The 20,962-nt window shown below is 38.3% G+C and overlaps 1 protein-coding gene, 1 long non-coding RNA gene and 1 pseudogene across 3 annotated transcripts; 2 read left to right on the top strand and 1 right to left on the bottom strand.

The window, feature by feature from the left end:
- The first annotated feature begins 1,203 nt into the window (after window positions 1-1,203).
- LOC112473114 lies at window positions 1,204-1,322 on the top strand (annotated as a pseudogene).
- A 6,308-nt stretch (window positions 1,323-7,630) lies between these two features.
- On the bottom strand, window positions 7,631-15,394 carry SERPINB1 (serpin family B member 1). 2 transcript variants are annotated; one of them, XM_025041525.1, is made up of 7 exons: window positions 15,289-15,394; window positions 13,897-14,104; window positions 12,054-12,191; window positions 11,375-11,492; window positions 10,259-10,401; window positions 10,008-10,175; window positions 7,631-8,568 (listed from the first exon to the last, which is right to left on the bottom strand). In XM_025041525.1, the coding sequence occupies exons 1-7, from the start codon at window positions 15,381-15,383 to the stop codon at window positions 8,167-8,169; spliced, it is 1,272 nt and encodes a 423-aa protein (XP_024897293.1). In that variant the 5' UTR covers window positions 15,384-15,394; the 3' UTR covers window positions 7,631-8,166. The 2 variants fall into 2 exon arrangements, with proteins under 2 accessions (XP_024897293.1, XP_006924616.1); XM_006924554.3 differs by having other exon boundaries at window positions 13,897-14,072; window positions 15,289-15,385.
- Window positions 15,395-16,314: 920 nt separating this feature from the next.
- LOC107196577 lies at window positions 16,315-20,622 on the top strand. The gene is made up of 3 exons (XR_001518022.2): window positions 16,315-16,555; window positions 17,943-18,031; window positions 18,994-20,622. It is a non-coding gene; the product is annotated as an uncharacterized LOC107196577 (long non-coding RNA).
- Window positions 20,623-20,962: the final 340 nt, after the last annotated feature.

The following is a 20,962-nucleotide window of genomic DNA, read 5'->3' as shown; positions in this document are numbered from 1 at the left end:
AAGACTTAAAAATAAGACCCGAATCATAAAACTCCTAAAAGAAAACATAAACAACAAACTCTGACACTGCTGTTAGTAATATTTTTTTCTGATATGCCACCTCAGGCCAGGGAAACAAAAGAAAAAATAAGCAAATGGGACTACATCAAACTAAAATGTTTTTCTACAGCAGAGGAAACCATCAATAAAACAGAAAGAGAATCTACTGAATAGAAGATATTCACCAGTGATACATTTGATAAGGAGATAATATCCAAAATATATAGGGAATTCATAAAACTTAACACCAAAAAAATTAACAATCCAATTAAAAAATGGACAGAGGACCTGAATGTTTCTAAAGAGGACATACAGATGGCCATAGACATATGAAAAGATGCCAAATGTCACTAATCATCAGAGAAATGTAAATTAAAACCACAATAAGATATACCTATCAGAATGACCATCATCAGTAGATCAATAGACAAGTGTTGGTGAGGATGTGGAGGAAAGGAAATCCTCATACACTGTTTGTGGGATTGCAAATTGGTGCAGCCACTATGGAAAACAGTATGGAGTGGCCTCAAAGAATTAAAAATAGAACTACCTTATGACCCAGCAATTCTACTTCTGGGTATTTACCCCAAGAAATACAAAACACTAACTTGATAAAATATATGCCACCTCTATGTTCATTGCAGCACTATTTGCAATAGCCAATGTATGGAAGCAACCTAAGTGCTCATCAATAGATGATTGGATAAATAAGAGGTGGTACATATATACAATGGAATATGAAATCTCACCATTTGTGACAACATGTATGGACCTGGAAGTATTATGCCAAGTGAAATAAGTCAGACAGAGAAAGACAAATACCATATGATCTCACTTATATGTGGAATCTAAAGAACAAAATAAATGAAACAAATGAGAAACAGACTCATAGATGCAGGGAACAAGCTGATGGTTGGTTGCCAGTTGAGAGGGAGGTTAAGGACAAGGTGAAAAAGATGAAGGGATTAAGAAGTACAAATTGGTCATTTTGAAATAGTCACAGAGATGTAAAGTACAACATATGGAATATAGTCAATAATATGGTAATATACGTATAGTGCCATGTGGGTACTAGACTTGTCAGGGGGATGCCTTTGTAAATTATATGAATGTCTAACCATTACACTGTACACCTGAAACTAACATAAAATAATACAGAATGTTGTCTACGGCCATGCCACCCCAAACAAGCCCGATCCTGTATGATCTCGGAAGCTAAGCAGGGTCGGGCCTGGTTAGTACTTAGATGGGAGACCATCTAGGAAGACCAGATGCTGTAGGCGTAACAAATAAAAAATAAGAGACTGTAAACTGACAAGGTCCTTGCAATCTGTGGGCCAACCAAGGGTTGCCTCACCTAAAATAAATAATAATAATAATAAAAATTTTTTAAAAATAAACACAAAATGGAGTTAGAGAGACTATCCCCTGTAATTGAAAAATTAAAAATAGAGGTGCGGTGAGGTGGAGTGGAATAAGAGGTTGAAACTTCCACATATAAAACAAGTAAGTCGTGGGAATGTAATTTACAGCATAAGGAATATAGTCAATAATATTGTGATAGCATTTTACAGTGTCAGATGGTTGCTAGCCTTATCATGGTAATCACTTCTTTAAGTATATAAATGTTGGAAAACTATTGTGTATACCTGAAACTAATATAATATTGTATGTTAGCCATAGTATTTTAATAAAAATCTTAAAAAGAAACAAACATTATCAAAAAGCAATAAAGAGAACTGAATGGTAATGTGTGAATAAGTCACCCAGTTCTAGAAATAACCCACCCCTCCCACCTCCCAGGAAAAATTAGTCACTTTGAACTTTGAAAATGCTATATGCCTCTGTACTGCACTTCTCATACTTTACTGTGGTAATTCATTTGTGGTACTTGTCTTTCCAAATATGCATCTGCTTTCCAAAAGAATCACTTTTGTTATTTATCTTTTAATTTTTAGCAGTTAGGCCAATAAGAGGTACATAATTTGGTACAGATTTTCCACCCGTTGAATGGATGGATGGACAGAGGACTTTCCATGTGGGTCCTGGTCCCTGTAGAATCATAGGACCACAGGACCAAAGGCTCCCAAGAGGTCATCCGCTCAGCTCCTGTCCCTGATACCTGGACACAATGACTGTCTCTCAGGGTATACATCTTAGGGACACTATGCCTTTGTTATATACTGTATGTTGCAAATATTTTCTACTGGTAGAAAAAAATTATGGAATCAAATCTGTCAATTTCTACTTTATGGACCTTCTGTCTCAAGTCCTTTCTCAGTCAAGGATTTTAAATATGTTCTTCAATGTTAATACTAATACTTTTAAACCTTTATCTTTTAAATTTATAGTTGTTGTTGTTGTTGTTATTGTGTTGTTTTTTTGTTTTGTTTTTGTTTTTAGTTTAGTCCTTAATCTACCTGTAATTTATTCAGGGCATCAAGTAAAGATGTATTTTTTCCCAAAAGATAGTCAATTGTCCCAATACCCATTTAATCCATCCTTTTCCTGATTTGAGGTATCACATTAATTATGCAATGAACTCCCACATATTCTTACAGTTTTATTATTAAACACCATTCTCTCCTTGTGATTTATTTGTCTATTTCTGAGCCAGAGCCATGCTCTTTTAATTACTATGTGTCTAATTCTCTCTATCACATGTAGTAATGCTGAATTGTTCTTGACTTCATGGCATACATCCCACTTAATTACGTCCCTTAAAAGATGAGTGGATAATTAAATTGTAGCATATCTACACAACAAAATACTATTTGGCAGTAAGAAGGAATGAACTGATACATGTAACAACATGGATGAATCTCAAAAACATGCTAAGTAAGAAGTTAAATAAAAAAAACATATCTTATGATTCCATCTATATAAAACTGTAGAACAGACAAAGGTAATCTATAATGACAAAAAAAAAATCAATGGTTTCCTGGAGTGAAAGAAGTGTTGTATATTTTGATTGGGATGATTGTTTCATGGGTATATACATTTGTTACAATTCCTTGAACTTTATGCTTAAAATGGGTGATCATATGTAAACTATGCTTCAGTTAGTTTTATTAATAAGAAAAAAATCTATGCTATTTTATTGCCACAATCTTGCAGCCAAAAGTTATGCTGTTTACTCCTTAAAACACTTCCATTTGGCTTCCAATGTCACCACTTCATATGCATCCTCTTGCTAAGGTCCCCAGTTACTTCCATCTTGCTAATTGAAAAGGACAGTTTAGTCCTACTTCATTCTAGTAAACTAGAATTTGATGCCACTTATCTACTTCTCCTTGAAGCACTTCCTTGCCTGGGTCCACTGACAGCTCCCTCTCCTCATTCTTTCCTCTCTTGCTTGTATGCTCCTTCTCTTTGGCCTTCTTTGTCAGTGCTCATTCATTGACTGTCCCTGACTGTCAGATACCTCTGGGTTCTCCTCTAAACCCTTTCCTCTTCATTCTCTTCACACCAGGCAATATCATTCACTCTCGTGGCATACATAACCAAATTTATAACTCCTCCCAGTCCTCTCTTCTGAGCTCTACATCCATGCATTCAACTGCCTACATGATGTTTCCTTCTGGAAGACCCCATGTTCATGATTAAACTCCTAACTTTCTCACCAGAAATGCTCTTTTTCTGCCTCATCATAGTAGCAGCATGTCCATTAACTCATTGCTAGAAAGCTGGAAGAAAACCATGATAATTCATTTTCTTTCAACTTCCACAATTTACCTACTGCTAAGTGCTGCTTCCAAATAGTTCTTGATATCCACCTTCACTGGCCCCTGGTTGAAACCATTCTCATCTCTCACTACTGGAATCCTCAAATTCCCACTCCTGGTTATCCTCCAATCTTTCTTCACCTGGCAGGCAGAGTAAACACTTTTTATGCCAGTTAGTTCATGTCACTGTCTGCTTTAAAACACCTCAATAGCCATGAGGTCATGGCTTTTTTTACTTAGTTTTTTAACCATTTTATTGTCACTGCCTAAAACAGTGTATGGTGCATGGTAGAATGAATGGAATAATTGCACTTAAGATAAAAATCCCCAAGTCCACTTTGCCTTCAGTGCTCCGCATGACCCTGTCTCTCTACACCCTAGCCACATCTCCCTTGCTTTATTTATTAATCTCCAGCCACACCAGGGTTTCTTAACCCTGTGCCTTCACATGTACTCTTCTCTTTTCAGAGAAATACCTACATGCTCCTGGTTTAGCTGTGCCTTGAGGATTCACAACTCTGTTTAATCAGTACATCCAGGGGGAATAGATATCAGAAAACATACACTGATAACTAGATAAGTAAAGACGAGTTAATCACCCAGAATGCCAGTTTACTAAGTACTATAGAAAATGAAACTTCTCAGAATGTTGGTGCTCAATATTTAAAACAACCTCTTGCTTCGCAACAGTGGAGAAGATACCAGCAAAGGCACAGGGTTAGGGTGCCAGCTACCAAATTGGTACCATTGCTAACCAACAGATCAGTTAACCAAATTAATAGTTGGAGAGCTGTCTTATGAACTAGACATAAACTACTGTAGAGCAGGGATCTTGTTTGGTTCATTGTTCTATCTTTAGGGCCTAGTTCAGAGCTTAACACCTAATACATGGTGAAAGAATATTAATGAAATGAGTGAATGAATTTAAAACCAGAACAGAGAGAATTTATTTGAACAATTTTAAGAGATATTCCATGCTATTGTCATGATACAATGAAAGTATCTGTGAACCTTGAATATGGAGAAACTTACCTATTCTAGATTAACAGTATTTTTGGAGTTAACATACTTTAAAAAAAACCCATAATGATTGAAAAACACTAATTTTTGAAAATTAGTTCAGCATGCAACAACAGCAAGTAATGCAGGACATAATGAGTTTAAAAAGCATGTAAGTCCTTACCTTTTAATATATCATATGAAAACAATTTAAAAATTTAAATATCTACTGTTTTTCCATAATAGAAAACATCTGGGTTTACCTGAAAATGGAAAGCGGGGAATCTGACCTGATTTGCTAAATATTTCAGCTAATGTATCAGATTTTGCATAGAAAACTAAAATTTGCAATGAATATTCGTTCTTTGAAAACTGACCTTTAAAAATATTGTGCAATAAAAACATTTAAATTTTTAATTTACCAGGAAGCTTTTATTTGTCTGCTGAAGCAAAGTGTCTTGTTACCAGAATTTGTCATAACAGATTTAGAAAATGAGGGAAGGTCTGGTACAAGAGCCCTTTGAAAACCTGTTCAATAACATTCTCTTGTTCTTGCTATGCATTGCTTTTTTTAAGTTGTTTCTCCTGTGTACTAGAAAACCACCGTTGTTCCATGACACATATGAGATTTTACACTACAAGTTATCCCTTTGGCAGAGTAATTTTGGACTGATTGATTTCCTCCACACTGCTCTATCCACACCCTGTTGGTGGGGCTCTTAGCACAGCAGCTACTTTTATTTTTTTCAGATCAGAAAGTGTCTGCTGTAGTAATTCTGTATATGTATTTAGAACCCTGAATTTAGATGAAGAAATGCTTTTATACTTTATAATCTGTACATGTTTATGAGCCATCAGTCTCTCCAAGGTTGAAATATAACAGATCCTTCTTTAGTCCTGAACTGTTTTTTTAAAATGAAAAATTTGTCCTCTAGTATATTTCTTATCCCCAGCAAGATGTATAATTTTTTGTAAAGGTCTCAGCTCTTGGCAGTGACACTGGCAGGGAACAGGGTGCTGAACTTGTGCCATGGGAAAATGATGACTCAGCAGGTTCTATTGAATGCCATTTACCTCCTGTTCCCAAGAAATTCCTGGTTATATTCTGTCTTTTCAAGAGCAAGTTTGAGACTGCAAGATTAATGAAGACTGCATTTTAATTGGCTGGGATTCACAGCTAACGATGAAAGCACAACATTAATATCAAAAGACAAGAATTTCTTAGAATAGCTTAGAAGGCATTTCTCAACCCTTTGGATGAGAGTTGATGATGAAACTCAGGTACTTTAGCTCATGATGAATCAGGATGATTTTTGCAGAGCTTTGAGGCACAAGTCCCCATTCTTCTCTGAGAGCCTAGGCAGGTTACTGACTCTCATCTATAGAATGTAGACAGTAATACTTACTTCATGAGGTTGGTGTTAATATAAATCTCATGTATGGAGCACCAGGGCTGGCCCAGTGGCATCCTTCTGGGTTTCAGTGAGTCTATCCTTGTCCTAAACTGGAAGAACAGCTATGGTCAGATGAGAATTCTAGATTATAATGTTCTGATTCATTTCTGAGTAAGGAAGAATTTGGGATGGCAAAAATAGGGCAGTAATTTGTTTAAAGAAACATACCAATGCAGAAACCACATGACATATTTGACTTTATTTTGATTATTTTAAATGCACTCTTGATTTTGTTAATACCTAACCAGATTCCCTTTCTTTCCCTCCTCAAGATGGGCTGCCACTTTTCTTTGGGTAATCTAAAGCAGTGTTTCTGGTATATAAAAACTAAAGATATTTGGAAGCCCGTTCTCCCAATCTGTGACTTCACAAAGTCTGCTGCCTGCAACATTCTTTTTTAATTGTAGCCTTGAAGATAACAAAATGAGAAAGACTCTAGAATTGGAGTCTTACTTTTGCGGACGTTCTCTCAGGCCACTACTTTGGTTTTTTACTTAAGAGGTCATAGTTCACCATTACGAGAATTAGATATTCTCCACATAAATATAAATTGAATTTTAGTTTCTGTTCTGGAATTTATTAGTTGTTTTGATCTTCAACAATTTACTTATAATCCCCGGTCCTATTTCCTCGCATATAAAAAGAATTTAAGCAGAGTCACTTTGAGCCCTATGATTCAGTTTCTACTTGATTAGCACAATTTACTCTAATCATTAAGTCAATTTTAGGATAAGAAGCCAAAAGAGAAGAGCTACAGAATGCAGTGACTATTGCTTTTCTTGTCTTTTCTATAGCTAAAGAGACCCCGGAATATGGTAGGTGCTAGTAAGTATTTTAAGGAAAAAAAGGAGGAAATCTTGCCAACAGAGGTTTTGCTAAAATTTTCTTTGTTCTGTGGAGTCACTCACTACCATCATGGATGTCAGTATTGACAATCCAATAACCCATTTTATAGTCCCGTCTTTTCTGAGATTGGGGAGAAACAAGAAGAGGACTGAGATCAGTCTGGCTGGTGGAATCTTAGGAAACTATTAGCTAGCCCACTAGCTTTGTGGAAGCAAGAAAATGCAGCATTTCAAGCCCCATTCCAATGAGCACATTTGACAAAGGTTTGTATTCATCAAAGAGCTCCCTCCTCCCCCCACCCTGCCCGACATCTTCCACCACAGCATTGCATAAAGCTGTTGTATTGCCATAACAACTTGTATCTCATGGAACTCAAGAACCTTTATCAGAAAACACACAAGGAGCAGGGTAACAGTGAGATCTTTTGTACTCCCTCTTTGCTTAACAGACTATTCTACCACATTTTTCCTTTCTGTAGTTTATAAGACACCTACTTCTCAACAATTTTTGATCCCACATAAACTACATATCAGGTAGGATAAAAGAGAACAAAAAAGGGAGGGCAGGTTATCACCAGGTGGCTCTTTAATAGTTTGAAAACTGGGGCTGTAATAGAATATCAATCCTATAGAACAAAGAGTCAGACACATTGGCCAAGGCAAATTTGTCTTCATAACCTGGGCTCTCAGTTGGAGTGCTCCGCTATATTTCAATTGAAAATCTGTTGTTAAGCCTCCCTTCAACAATCAGTGTCTCTCTGTTATGATTTCCAAAAGTCTATCTATGAAATAAACTACAGTATAATAATGTTTCCCATGGCTATCAGGAGAGTATAGCAATTTCATAGCTTATTACGTTGTCAAGAATCTACATGTGTGATTCATGCATTCAAAAGCAATCACTGAAATAGTTCAGCATTAAAAAGGAAAATGAACACCCATACCCAAGTTAATGGGTGTAAACAGCCAACAGAGTTGACCTTACAAAGGAAATTAAAGATTTGTTTTTGGATGATAGTTTTATTGATAAAGATATACGAAAACTGTCACCATTGAAAGTGCAGGTAATAAATCTTTGAGCATGGCCTTGTATTTCCACAGTCTCTAAGGAGAAGAAAGTCTGCCTAGGAACAGGATGTTAGTCGAGGGATTGTGTCGAATAAAGAAAATGAATGGATGGTCGACCGTGAAATTTTCCTCTGGCATCAGCATGCAGAAGGCGGCGATGCCTGCTGTGGCGCCTGCTGCCTCTGTACCCTCCTCATTCACTTCCACAAAAGACCTGTGGACAATTTTTGATATAAAAATATCTCTGGCTCCAGACATGCCAGACAGATCAGCCTTGCTAGTAAAGAGATCCTCTACACCCAGGCGGGCTAGGTGAGAGTTAAGGTTGTAGCTCTCCTCCAGCTTGAACCTGGGCAAGTGGACATTGACTTCAATGAGAGCCAGACTCTCAGGTTTGGTCCACTCGCGCAGTTTTTCCGAAGTCAATTGTTCCTCGATCTGGAATGAGAATGGGCAAAGAGAAGAGGTGAGAACAATTTCATAGAAGCACGAACTCATATCAGTTGCTAATTAGTTTCCTTCATGTTTTATGCCAAAACAGATTCCATTTGAAGGATTTCATTTCTTTCCAGCAATTGATAATAGAACAGAGCTGTGTTCCAAGCCATCAAGGGCCCAAGCAACAGGGACCTTGGACATCAGATCCATCAACCATCCATGCATCCACCCACCCATTCATCCAGGACTTACTAAGCCCCTAGCCATTGAATTACTACGCTAGGCCATGATAGTTATTATTCTAACTGGTTGAGTGGTGCAAAGAAAATTTTAAAAGTTTTCTTTTATTTATTCGATTCTATTTATTCTGAACTCCACTGATCATTGTGGTTATCTGTGAGCCTCACAGAGCTGAAGTAATCTCTCATAGATTTAGCTCCTAGGTAAAAATAGAAAGGGCCTAGACCCTCATCTAAAATGGGGTCAATAATAGTACCTACCTTACAGCACTATTGTGAGCATTAAATGAGTTCACATACATAAAGTGCTTGGCACATAGCAAGTGCTACATAAATGTCAGCTATCATCATCATGATCATCATCATCATTATTATTATTACTATTGGACTAGAACAGAACCATCATTCCACTTATTCTATTGATGAATATTATTTTTTTCATGAGGCTAGAGAATTTCTTTTATAATCAGAGAAGAGATGAATATGGAAATACAACTGAAATAAAGAACATGTTGATTTTAATATTAGACCCCATCCTGAGAGCAAGTTTGGGTATGGAGAGGGTAGAGAAAAAAACACACAGCAGACTAGAGACACCAAAGAAAAGCCATAATCTTCACAGTTTTGCCTAGTTCTAGCCTAGCAAAAGATGCCATAGCTTTTAAATTATATATAATAGAAACATCATACAAAGTTCATATTAGAAAATAGGCTTAGCTCTCAGTTAACGCATCACATGAGTCTTTTCTATCATGTAGCTATTGAAAATTTAATTCACAATCTATATAAACTATAGTGAAAATGAGCAACATAATAATAGGATTTCATAGTACAAGATGAAACTACACACTATAATATTTTGAAGGTTTTAATTTTAAAACATTTGTTTCAGTAAAACAATCCTCATTTTACTGCACTTTCTTCTAATGTTCATTTAAGAGAGTTTCCATGAGCAGCCACTGACCAGCTGTTACGTTTAGAATAGATCTTTAGATGTTCCCCACCACAACTGCTCACTGACAGTAGATGAAAATTTAAACTTAGGGCTTCAGAGCAGTAAATGTTGGTGGGCTAACTTACAAAGGAATGACAAAGAATTGGAAAGGAGAGTTGAGTAACATCAGTAAACACAAAACAAGTACCAACCAAGAATCGATATATCAAAAGGAAACATGGTGCATTAAGTGTGGGAGCTGTTACCTTCCTCAGACCTGTGGACTCATCCTCAATGTCATCGGGCAGCAGGATAACCATGCTGAGCTCTTTGCCTTGGTAAGGCAGTTCCAGCACACGACACTTAAGGTCTGTGATGTAGCCATATGGAAATTTATTCTTCTGATACATCATTTTCACTGTTTTTGTGTCTTTCTGAACAGTTGAAACAAACAGGTCATTCACATTATTATCTGCATTCTTTTAATGAATAATTTTATACAGTTATATCACCTTACTTTATTCAGTCTGAATGTTGCATTGGTTGTGGCCTTTTTCATGAATTTCTCCTGCCAGTTTCCTTTGAAATAGATGGCATTCACCAGCACAAGTTTAGTCATGTTATCAACCACACCCGCAGCCAACAGTTCTGGAATTTTTCCTAAAAAGATAAAATAAGTTTTTTTTAAAAAAATTCACATATCAGAATTCCAAGTTTGAACTGACATTTGATTAGCACTGGAATGCAATTCAAATGCATACTTTTTATTTAATTTCCTTTAATGTATTTAGGAAAGGCCTACCAGTATGTTTTGACTTTAAATAAACCAACTAAGGGGCATAAGGGCTAAAAAACAGGAAAATTCTCCTTTTTAGTAGTGTATGATAAACAATGAACCTTATTTTGTGAATGGCCATTCTCTTTCAGACATAAAAAATATTCCTTAATGAAAATGTTTTTAGTCACTAGTGAATAAATCACTTCATCAAATCCTCCAAGTGAAAGCTACTGTCACAAGAAAGATTTTCCCAAATATCCAAAAGGTAGGACAGTTACTCCACTGAAACACAATCCCCTCCCTGTGACCACAGAATGGCCATGAATAACTTCTTGTATGGAAGACAGGTGTTCAGTGAGTGCCATGACTCATTCTGTGACTAGGTTAGACAGAGTTGTAGTGGAAAAACAACTGAGAGAGAGTCAGTCCTACCTATCATCCCTGATTGCTTTGAGAAGATGTTGGTAAAAATATTTATGACACAGCACTTTATGAATATTGAGTCACAACTATCAGGATATTCCTTTCTATATGTATATTAAATAATTTGGGCTAGGCTGGATTCTCCTCAAAACTTTATTCCTTATATTCTACATTCAGTGTTAATTTTAATTTTAAAATGTAGTTTTGGGAACTTATGAGGAAAAAAAATTTAGCCACTTCATTTAATTATGTTTAAGTTTCCACTTTGAGGAATTTCTACATTTGAAAGTTGTCTGGCACTGAGCAGAGGCAGGGTTTACCTCCAGGGTTAGGATGAGGGCAGAGAAAAAATGAGAGAATCACGTGCATGTTGAAAAGGTGGAAGGAGGGAAAGAACAACCTGTGCATGACTACATTCTGCCACTCTCTTACCTTCTGTCTGCTCTTTGACCCACTTATTTATCACCTTCCTTGCATCTTCAGAGGCATGCTGAAAATCTACACTGGCCAGTTCAGCACCATACATTTTCTGAGTTGAAGCTAAGAACTCCTTTAAAAAAAAAAAAGAAGAAGAAAGAAAGAAAAATAAAAGAAAAGAAAGAAAGACAATGTCATGAATAACTCCTACTACATACAGAAATGGTTTTCTAAAATCCTTAAAAATGAAAGCAATTGTCCTAAAAGGCATAAATTTCATTGTAACAAAAAAAATCCTAACCCTTATACTTTTTACTTTATGATAAAGAACATATAACATTAAATTTACCACCTTAACCATTTTTAAGTGTATGGCTCAATAGTTTTGGTGTTGTATAAAATTTACCAATTCTTTTCTAACCTTTGCCTAACATTTTCGTCAGCAAATACTGACTGTTCTTGGAAGTAAATTATGGAATTCACCTTGCTTTAGTAAAACAGCCAGGGTCAATCTTTTCACTGTGAAGACTATCAAATGAAACCACATTAATTAATGGGAATACTGTCATATATTTTCATTCTGTATAGTTCTCAATGTTTACAAAAATTAAGACTGACTTTTATGAGTCAATTGTGCTGGAAAAAAAGTCTGCATTGTCTAGTGAGCTTTAGAACATGAGTGCAAAGTACTTACAGGGAGGAAATCATAGGTTTTCTCTCCATATAACCTATTAGCAAGTTTCAGAATATAGGGAGCTCCATGCTTGTTGATATCAGCATTCAGACTCTGAAATCTTGAATGAATCTCCTCAACTGTATCGAAATAAAAAATCTAAAACAAAGAAAATATTATTTCTATAATAATTTGTTTTGAAATTATAAACTGATTCCTTGGCATTTGCTTCCATTAAATTAAATTAACATGTTTTTATTGCTCATTGATGATTCCCAGCCCAATACTTTATCAATTTTTCATCGGATAATAGAGAATCTAAAATTTATAGCTTTGTGAGATATAATGATTACAGAAACTGTTTTAATATCACTTTTGTTACAGTTCCACAAATACGAGTGGTTCATAAGCTAAATATTCATGTCTGCTTTTTTCCAAAGAAAATCATAAATGATATATTCATATGTATATTCTGTAGCAAATAAAATTTTACTGAAAGTTCTCAGAAATAAATAGTAAAAATAAAAATCATCACCTACGCAGGAACACAAAGATATTACAGACTGAAAGAATTTTGTTTTTGTTTTTTTTTTAATTACACTACTAGCATCAGTAACTCACTTATTTAAAAACATCTATAAACTTAACATTTAGCAAAAGTTTAATTGCCCTGTTACAAATCAAGAATCCCTTTATGGTTTTATGAGGTTTGGGCTGGTTCCTTGTTTGAATATCCAAAGAACAAACCTACACAGTGTACAAAGTCCAGTTACTCACTGAGATGTAGAATGTTTAGTTCCTATGATGAATCTGCTTTAATGGAAATGGATGGCGAGGGGGACCTTAAAACTTCTTTGCTGAGGTTAAAGTCCTTGGAAAATCTCAAAATAGAAGCTGATATTACCCCAGAAGAAGCAACTAACAATTAGTACCAGAGGTTAAAAATAAAGGTGTTTTTGAAAACTTTAAAATGCTTTCATATCTGCAGTGATAAAGATGGTTGGTTTTCCATAAATTAAAGTAATAGAAGTTTTGCAGCTGGATCAAGTCAATAAACTTGAATCCAGGTGTGCATCTTCTCTAGTTACAGGTGCCATGTAATTTGTGACTGGTATGTTAGATCTCCACTCTTAGCACTCCTTTCCCCTAGGTTTCAAGGAAAATCAGAGTTCCCCTCTCAGAATCAAAGAACATGTAGCACAGAAATGCCCTCCACACCATCTAAGGACAGGAGGAAGGCAGGGCATTACTGTTTCTTCTCCTGCTGTAAGAGTGACCTCCATAACACCCAGGGCTTGGTCTGGTCCCCGCAGGGGCCTCCTTCTCACACAGAAACTTGGTGCTAGGCACAGGCTAGGCTTTAGGAATACAGAATCACACGATTGCCTGTTCCCTCAAAAATGCACCACCACCAACTTCTCCACTGTGGTTGGTGCATTTCTTATGTGTCATTATGCTCAAAAGTAACATTACATAGCAAGCATTATTTATTAATAGTAGGTCACATGCAAAGTAGAAACTGTAAAATCCTAATCCCCGAGGAAATACTGTCAGATCTGCCCACAGGAAGAGAAAAGAAGCAACACACTGCAGGAGCTTTTGTAGCTTTCTTCACTGCTATATTCTCAGCTAAACATAAAAACGGTACCTGGCACATAGTCTGTGCTCAGTAAAAACTTGATAGTGAATGAAAGCCTTCATAAAAACGGATTGTTTGGGGGGGGGCTTTTCTGAAAGTCTGGCCTCATAATGTATAGTAATTGAACACAGAAATACAGTTTTTAAAACAAACTGTAAGAGCTCAAAGGCACAACTTTTCAGTACAGACTTGCAGGGATACCGGACTATTTTTGTTTCTGCTGACCTTGGACACCTGTGCCGCAGTAGTGCCTCTGGCTCCCAGAAAGATCATGGCCAGTGCTGACGAAATGCTTAAGGGAGAGATGAAGATGTTTCCAGTAGGATTGTTCTCAGTCAAGGTGCGGAAGAGGTCCACCGCGAACCGGGTATTTGCTGTACTCAACTGCTCCATGGTGAAGGCTACAACACAGAACAGAGGCAGGAGCTGCCCACTGACCACACCAGCAAATTAGACAACGAGCATTTCTCCATGTCTTCTTCAACTTGTGCCAACCACCCTGAAACATCCTGGAACTTGCGTTCCCCATTTTTTTAGAAGGGCAAGAACACTTCTTCATGCGCACAAATGTAGGAACTAGGGATAGCTGGCCAAAGAGTCAACAGTGACCCAGATCAGGACCCAGGGTATCCCAAAGGGCTCTGATCTTGCAGACATAGCCAGGACTAGGCCTTTCCTACTAGATTTGGGAGCACACACATTTCCCACCCTTTGGATTCTCCTCTGATTCATTTGGGCAATAAAGTCATTGCCCACATTTACCTGAAATAAGAATGTTTCCGTTAGAAAATCATAGCTACCTATACGCATTAAAGCAAATGCCAGTAAAGTAGACATAATTACCCTCATTGCTGAGATTCAGCTGATAAATGTTTAAGAGAGGTTAAGTGTCCCAAGTCTCATAGCTGGTGTAGGTTATGAGAGTTTGAAAATACAGCACAGGTCCCAAGGGCAGGAGGGGCAGCCCGACAGAGAGAAGGCGACAAATATTCTTTCTGACACGCCAGCGTGGTGTCCGCGAAGGTTAAGCAGCGGACCTTCCACCTCAGTCCAGCTGCCCAGTTACCCATTGTGACTGCTCCTCTCAGAGTCTTAGTTTCCTCACATACAGGCAAGGAATAATAACAGCTGTGCTGGCTGCTTCATGTGTCAGACAATGAATTACTATTGTTGAAAAACAATCTCTAGGATCGCACTGTCCTCCACTCCCTCCCAGAAACCACAGAAAGGAGAAGCGGTTCCGCCCTGGGGTTGCCTGGAAACTGTCGCAAACAGCTCGGGAAAGTGAGTTAGTTCGAGAAGAAAGGAAAATATTCCGATCTCAGGCTTCGGTTCTGCCTCCCAGCCACCATGCCCCCACCTCCTGGCCTTGCGCCTCGGACGCGGTATGGGGGATCCCCGGTCGCCCCCAGGGAGGCGCGCACAAAGGGTGCGGTGGCATCCCGGGCGCGGCTGGGCGGCGCATTAGCAGTCCTGGCGAAAGGTCGGGGACTGCGGTGGCTCCCGGCCATGGAGTGCCGGGGCGGTGCTGGGTGGCCACGGCTGGTGGGTTGCAGCCTGGGACTGCCCGCTCCCGGCCGCCCCACCTCCCTAAAGAGTCCTGGACCCCAGCCTTACCAGCTGCTAAACTGTCTGGGCGGGGCGCGGGACCTGTGAAGAGGTACCCAGCTTGCAAGCCTCACTTTTATAGTTGTAGAAGGGGAGTGGCCCATGGGCACTCGCTGCGGAAGGGGCGGGGGCGGTGCACCGCCTTGGGCTTTCCCCTAGGTGACTTTTGAGAAGTCTGGGTTTGCCAATGAAGCAGGGAAGAGAGCAGACTCCAGGCAGTGCCTTACTGGGGATCCGCACCTTTCTGAGTCTAGACAAACACAGATCTCTGGCAAGGACCTGAGGGCCTATTTCTTATTAAGACGTGAATGAATGAGATGAGATAATGTGTCACCAATTAGAGGACAAACTAGCCCCTGCTGAATCTCATCTATACGTTCAAAAAAAAAATGGAGAGAGGGGGGCGACAGACAGAAAGGAACCTCCAGGATCAGATAAAACAGAATAAGGTCTGTCAATTGATGGCCATTGCCATCAATTTAACACCAACATTTTGGGGCCTGGTGAAAAAGGAAACTTTATTCAGTGCAAACAGCTCAGTTGTGATATAGTATGACTGTGGAACAGCTCAATGGTGTCACAGCTCAATTATGAAGCAGCAAAGCTGCAAGGCAGCTCTGGGGAACTGGCAACCCTCCATGCTTCAGCTGTAGCTGAAATGGACTTCCATTTGAGGCCCATTTCAACTCCATATATTTCAGCTCCATATTTCAGCTCCAGCCAGGAAAATCTAATCTTGAAACTTTAGCAGAAAGGGAAAGTGAGCTCCCTGAGGGGGTGGGGGTGGGGGAGTTGACTTATGCAGAGAGAAGTTCCCAACCCTGTCCCTGATTCATCTCTCCTCATACAAATGAGGACTCCAACTCTTTGCAGTTTGATTGGTCCAAAAGGCACTGTTCTGATTGGTCAGAATGAAGCCACTCTGATTGGTCGGTGAAGGGGCTGATGGGGCCATAGTTGCCAAGCTCTTATTGGATAGGGAAAACTTCAGTCCTATTGACTGAAATACAATTCCAGGAACTCCTTTAGCTTAAATGGCAGGAACACAGTGCAGGCAGGCTGTTCGGTGCAGGCTTCTTCCTCAAGGGCAGTTCGAGTGAGAGGCTCCTATGTAGAAATGGCTGCTAAGCTCTGTTTTTAAAATTTGAGATCAATTAGCCACCAGGAGTCCTTGGTAGGTATCTTTTTTTCTCAGAGTCTGCAGTTCCAAACAACATTCTCGATGTCACTATCTTTAGATACCAAAATGAGTTCAGCCCTGATACTCTGTTCACAGGTAGGTGATGGTTACCCCACTATTTCTGTAGGGGTTTTTTGTTTGTTTGTTTCTGACTTTTAATGCCTGACTATGTAATTTCACCAAAATTTATAGTGCTTGGGGGTCTGAAATAATTCTGCATTCATAACACTTCTCCCTTGTCTTCTTGCAAATTTCAACATGAAATAGAAACAAAGAAAAATCCTAATAGTATGGATAACATAGTGTGAATGGGTCTGTAGATTTTTTTGCTCACTCTGAGAACTTGGTTATAATGAAAAGGGGCAAAAACGATCCAATAATGAGTGGTAAAAATACTCTCCATAATTTAAAAAAGCAGTAAGAGTTTAATAAGTAAGATTGTAGAGTGCTTTCTAGTTTATTAAAATAAAGAAACCAATATTTATTCAAAGCCACTCATAGCTAAATTGAAGTGGTTTGATCAAATTTGGTAACCCCTCTACCATTTCTCACAGAACTAGAGAACCACTCACTAGCTTCTACAAAGAAGTCAATGTGAGAAAATCAAGAACAAGAGGCTGTACTGAGAAGTTAAATTAAAATCTGAGACATAAACCAAGGAAAGAAATGTTCTGAATTTTTATTTTTCTCTTGACATTTTCTATTTGTGCTACCTGGAGTTAGTAATCTGAAGTTAGTAAAACGAAGTCATTTCCTAAATCAATACATATACTATATAAGGTTCAGACAACACTGACCTTTATACATAAACCATCAATCAATACATGTACTATCTAAGATTGAGGCAAAGTAACTACTCTGTTAAATAACAGAGTGTTCTACTTGTGGCTTTAAAATGTAAATGGCTGCTATCAAAGGTCAGAGGTACTCATATACTCCTAATGGCACAGCTGGGTTAGGTATGGTGTTTGGCATATTTACTACACTTGAGCACAAGCTTACCTTATCTCCCACTGAGCAACTTCACTCCTGGGGATATTTCTAACAAAAAATGTGTGTGAGCATATGCCCCGTCCAACAAGTGGTAAATCCTGCCACATCCATCGCGGCCCTGGAAAATAAACCTGAGTAGGAATGGTGGGAGATGAAGAAAAGAAAGAAGACAGAAAGCGGGGATCAGGAGGTCCGTTGCCCACTGATGGTGGACAATGGCAGTTTTATTTTTGCAAGCTGGTTTTATACAAGAACATACTAGTTGGCATAAGCAGTCTCCCTTAGTCATAACAACTGTTTCTTCTACTTTTCCCAAGCCATATCTTATGGCCTTCAGCTTGTTTGCCTGCCTGTGGCTATGTTTATACTTTCTTGTTCTCAGAAGGAGTTCCCTGAGGCAAGATAACCCTTGGTTGCCCTCACAGGTTGCAAGGACCTTTTCAGTTTACAACCTGCTCTCCACATCTCCCCCTTTTCTTTTAATTTGAAGCTGTAATGCATGCAAACCAATTTGAGACTGTGTTAATTGCCCTTGGAAGATTCAGCAGCCAACTGAAAAAGCACAGAAGAATATAAGAAGTAAGTATATAATTTCAGCTAAAATCCAAAGGTATGTTTAAGCATATTCAAAGGATTAAACCCATGTAAACTACCTAATAAGTCTTTAGCTAAATCTTTCGGATTGATTATAATTACTTAACATTTTGAATGTCTATAATTTCTTGATGCAAATTATGCAAATCTAAACTTAAACTGTTATGATGCTAAATACCTTGCAAAAGAAGTTTAACCCTTTGCCAGTTCCATCATGACTGATTATAAATCACGTTAGTCACACAGATTCCCTTATAGGCAGCATGACAGCATAAACTCATCCTTTTTTCTAAGGCCACAACCTCATTTCCAATCTGAACAACAACTGATTCTAGAGCATTTAATTTTACCTCTAATTTTAAGTTAATACCTTCTTGACTTTTCATAGCTATAGACATATTATGGGCTAATTCATTTACAAAATTGGCATTCTGAATGCTTTATGACAATGCGACCACAGCAGTAACTGCTATGGCTACTAAAGACACAAAGACTACTAAACCAGCAATAACCAATCCTATAATTCTTTTATCTCTACTCAAGGCATATTTCATTTCTAACAGAGTTTGAATACCACTATCATCATACCAAGGCTCTTCCAATTTTGTTGGTAACATTATAAAACTTGGTTGATTCAAAAGCAATAGATCTGACCCTTTGTTGTGAGGACTTACACAATTAGTTAGATTACAATTAACAAGATATATTAAGAAGTCCATTCAAAGCAGTTGTTTGTAATTCTCCAATTAGAAAGACATAGAGGGCAGCAACGCAGGCTCAAACCCCATGGCTATGCTTGATGTCCAAATCTGCACTAGATGAGTCAGACAGATTAACAAAGTCCAAGGCTGCAAAGGCACACCACAAGTCCTTTTGAAGCATGGCCACAGGTCTTTTCGAATGTGTCTTTCCCCCTTTTATGATTTTTTTTTTTTATTTATGCGCAGATGATAGTTGTTCATTCGGATGTCTTGAAACTGTCTCTGGAGGACTTGGCACCCAACTGAGAATATACAAAAAAGAATTAACAGCAACAGCACAATACTTAAAAGATACCAGGCAGTATATTAAAAGGGTTGAAACCTCTCAAATCATCTAAAATTTTCTCAGCCAATTTTGCGGGATCTACAATAAAGATTCTACTGTTTTGGATGTCAAGAATATGTTTATGAAGATTAGCCACATCGAGACTGGCATTATTGTCAGTCCATATCCCTTGTAAATGTAATTTAACTTTATTTCAATTCTATTCAGAGGCATCGTAGTCTCTGAATGTGGCCCAATCAAGACCTCAATTTTTCTGCCTCATCCCTACATTATTTCCCTTCAGAGATTTTATTCCCTTAATCTTAAGGAGATGTTGATGGATGAAGGTCTGTCTTCTGTAACTTCTTCAAAGCTGAGATAGGGTTGCAGTCCCTGCCTATTAGGAATAAAAATTTTTCAAAGCCTATTCTAAGGGCCCCAGAGGCAGACAACATGAGGTCATTCCAGCATGTAGAAGTGGTAGGAAGCCTTGTAACCTAGAAGATAGAAACTTAGCAAAAAGGTAGAAAAGACAAATCAAAATTAATAGTATGAAGTTACTTTTTCATGGCAGTTTGTTAATTTAAGGTACACAAAAGTTTCTTGATTCCTTGGGACATGTGGACTTACCTAGTTTCTGGAACAAGAGCTTAAGATCTTCCACGGATTCACAAGAATAGGATATACTTGCCGGTTTATTTTCTGGAGGAACCTGTGAGGACCCATAAGAAACTTGTCAAGGCAACATAAAACACAGAAATTATTTTGATTAAGCATGGAAACCTTGTTTTCTACTCAGAAAACTTTTCTATAACATCAGTAGCAAACTAATTGTTCATTACAACATGGTCTGTATTTGAATGTTTGTTACAACATGGTTTGTATTAGAACCACACTGGAAACCACATAAATGCCCATCAGCAGGTAAATAAATACAACAGAATGGAAATGAACAAACTAAAGCAATACACAAAACATGACTGAATTTCACAAACACCTGTTTAATGAAAGAGCACAGACACAAAAAGCTGTATGGTTTTGGTTATAGAAAGTTCAAAAATAGGCAGAACTAATCCATGGTATTTGAATTCAGGAGATTCTCTTTGGAAAGAAAGTGGGGTTGCAGTTACTGTATTTTTAATTTTTTATATTCTTGATACTCTGGTATTTGGGGCCTTGATAATGGAGAAATTGCCTCTACCAAGGCTAGCTAATTCTTAGAGATAGCCAGTGACTCCCCTGACTCCCCTGTGAGCACATTTTTGATATACAAACCAACCAATTCGATGACCATACTCTCAACTATCTCTCTCCTTTATCAAATTCATACACACCAAACCAATATTCTCCCTGCCCTAAACCATCCCAGCACCAACAACTGTGGTAGTCTGACCCTGCCTGGCCATTTCCTGCTCAAACAAGTTCGTTCCTGACTGCCCATCCTGCCTTCCAAGAACTCTCTGGCTAACATCAGTTTTCTCATAGTTTGCCAGCCAATCGGTGTTCTTCCTTATTTCTGTAGCTGTGTAGGAATGATGAGATTGTATAAACCTGCCTGTTATGTTACAATCAGGGCTCAGCCTTTGGATAAGAATCCGCTGAGCTGGTGCGGGTTAAAATAAATACTGCTTCCTGCTTATAGCCTCAGTGTCCTGTATCTTTGAGAATCCTGCAACATTTTGCGGGACTTGTCCAGGATATGGAGATGGAGGTTTTTGCCTCCCTTGTCTTCGGTGTCTGATCTCCGGGATGCTGGGAGAAGCAGACTTTGCCAGCAGACCTATTGTAGGGGAGGACGATTCTTCCAGTGGACTGTGGCGGCAACTCCAAGAGCACAACAGAACTTATAGAGGCGCAGGAACCAGCCTAGGAACACCGCCCGACTGAATG

Source organism: Pteropus alecto, unplaced genomic scaffold, assembly GCF_000325575.1.
Source record: "Pteropus alecto unplaced genomic scaffold, ASM32557v1 scaffold389, whole genome shotgun sequence".
Lineage (NCBI taxonomy): Eukaryota > Metazoa > Chordata > Mammalia > Chiroptera > Pteropodidae > Pteropus > Pteropus alecto.
The sequence above is the reverse complement of the archived record's forward strand: the minus strand, read 5'-3'. Positions and strand labels throughout refer to the sequence as shown.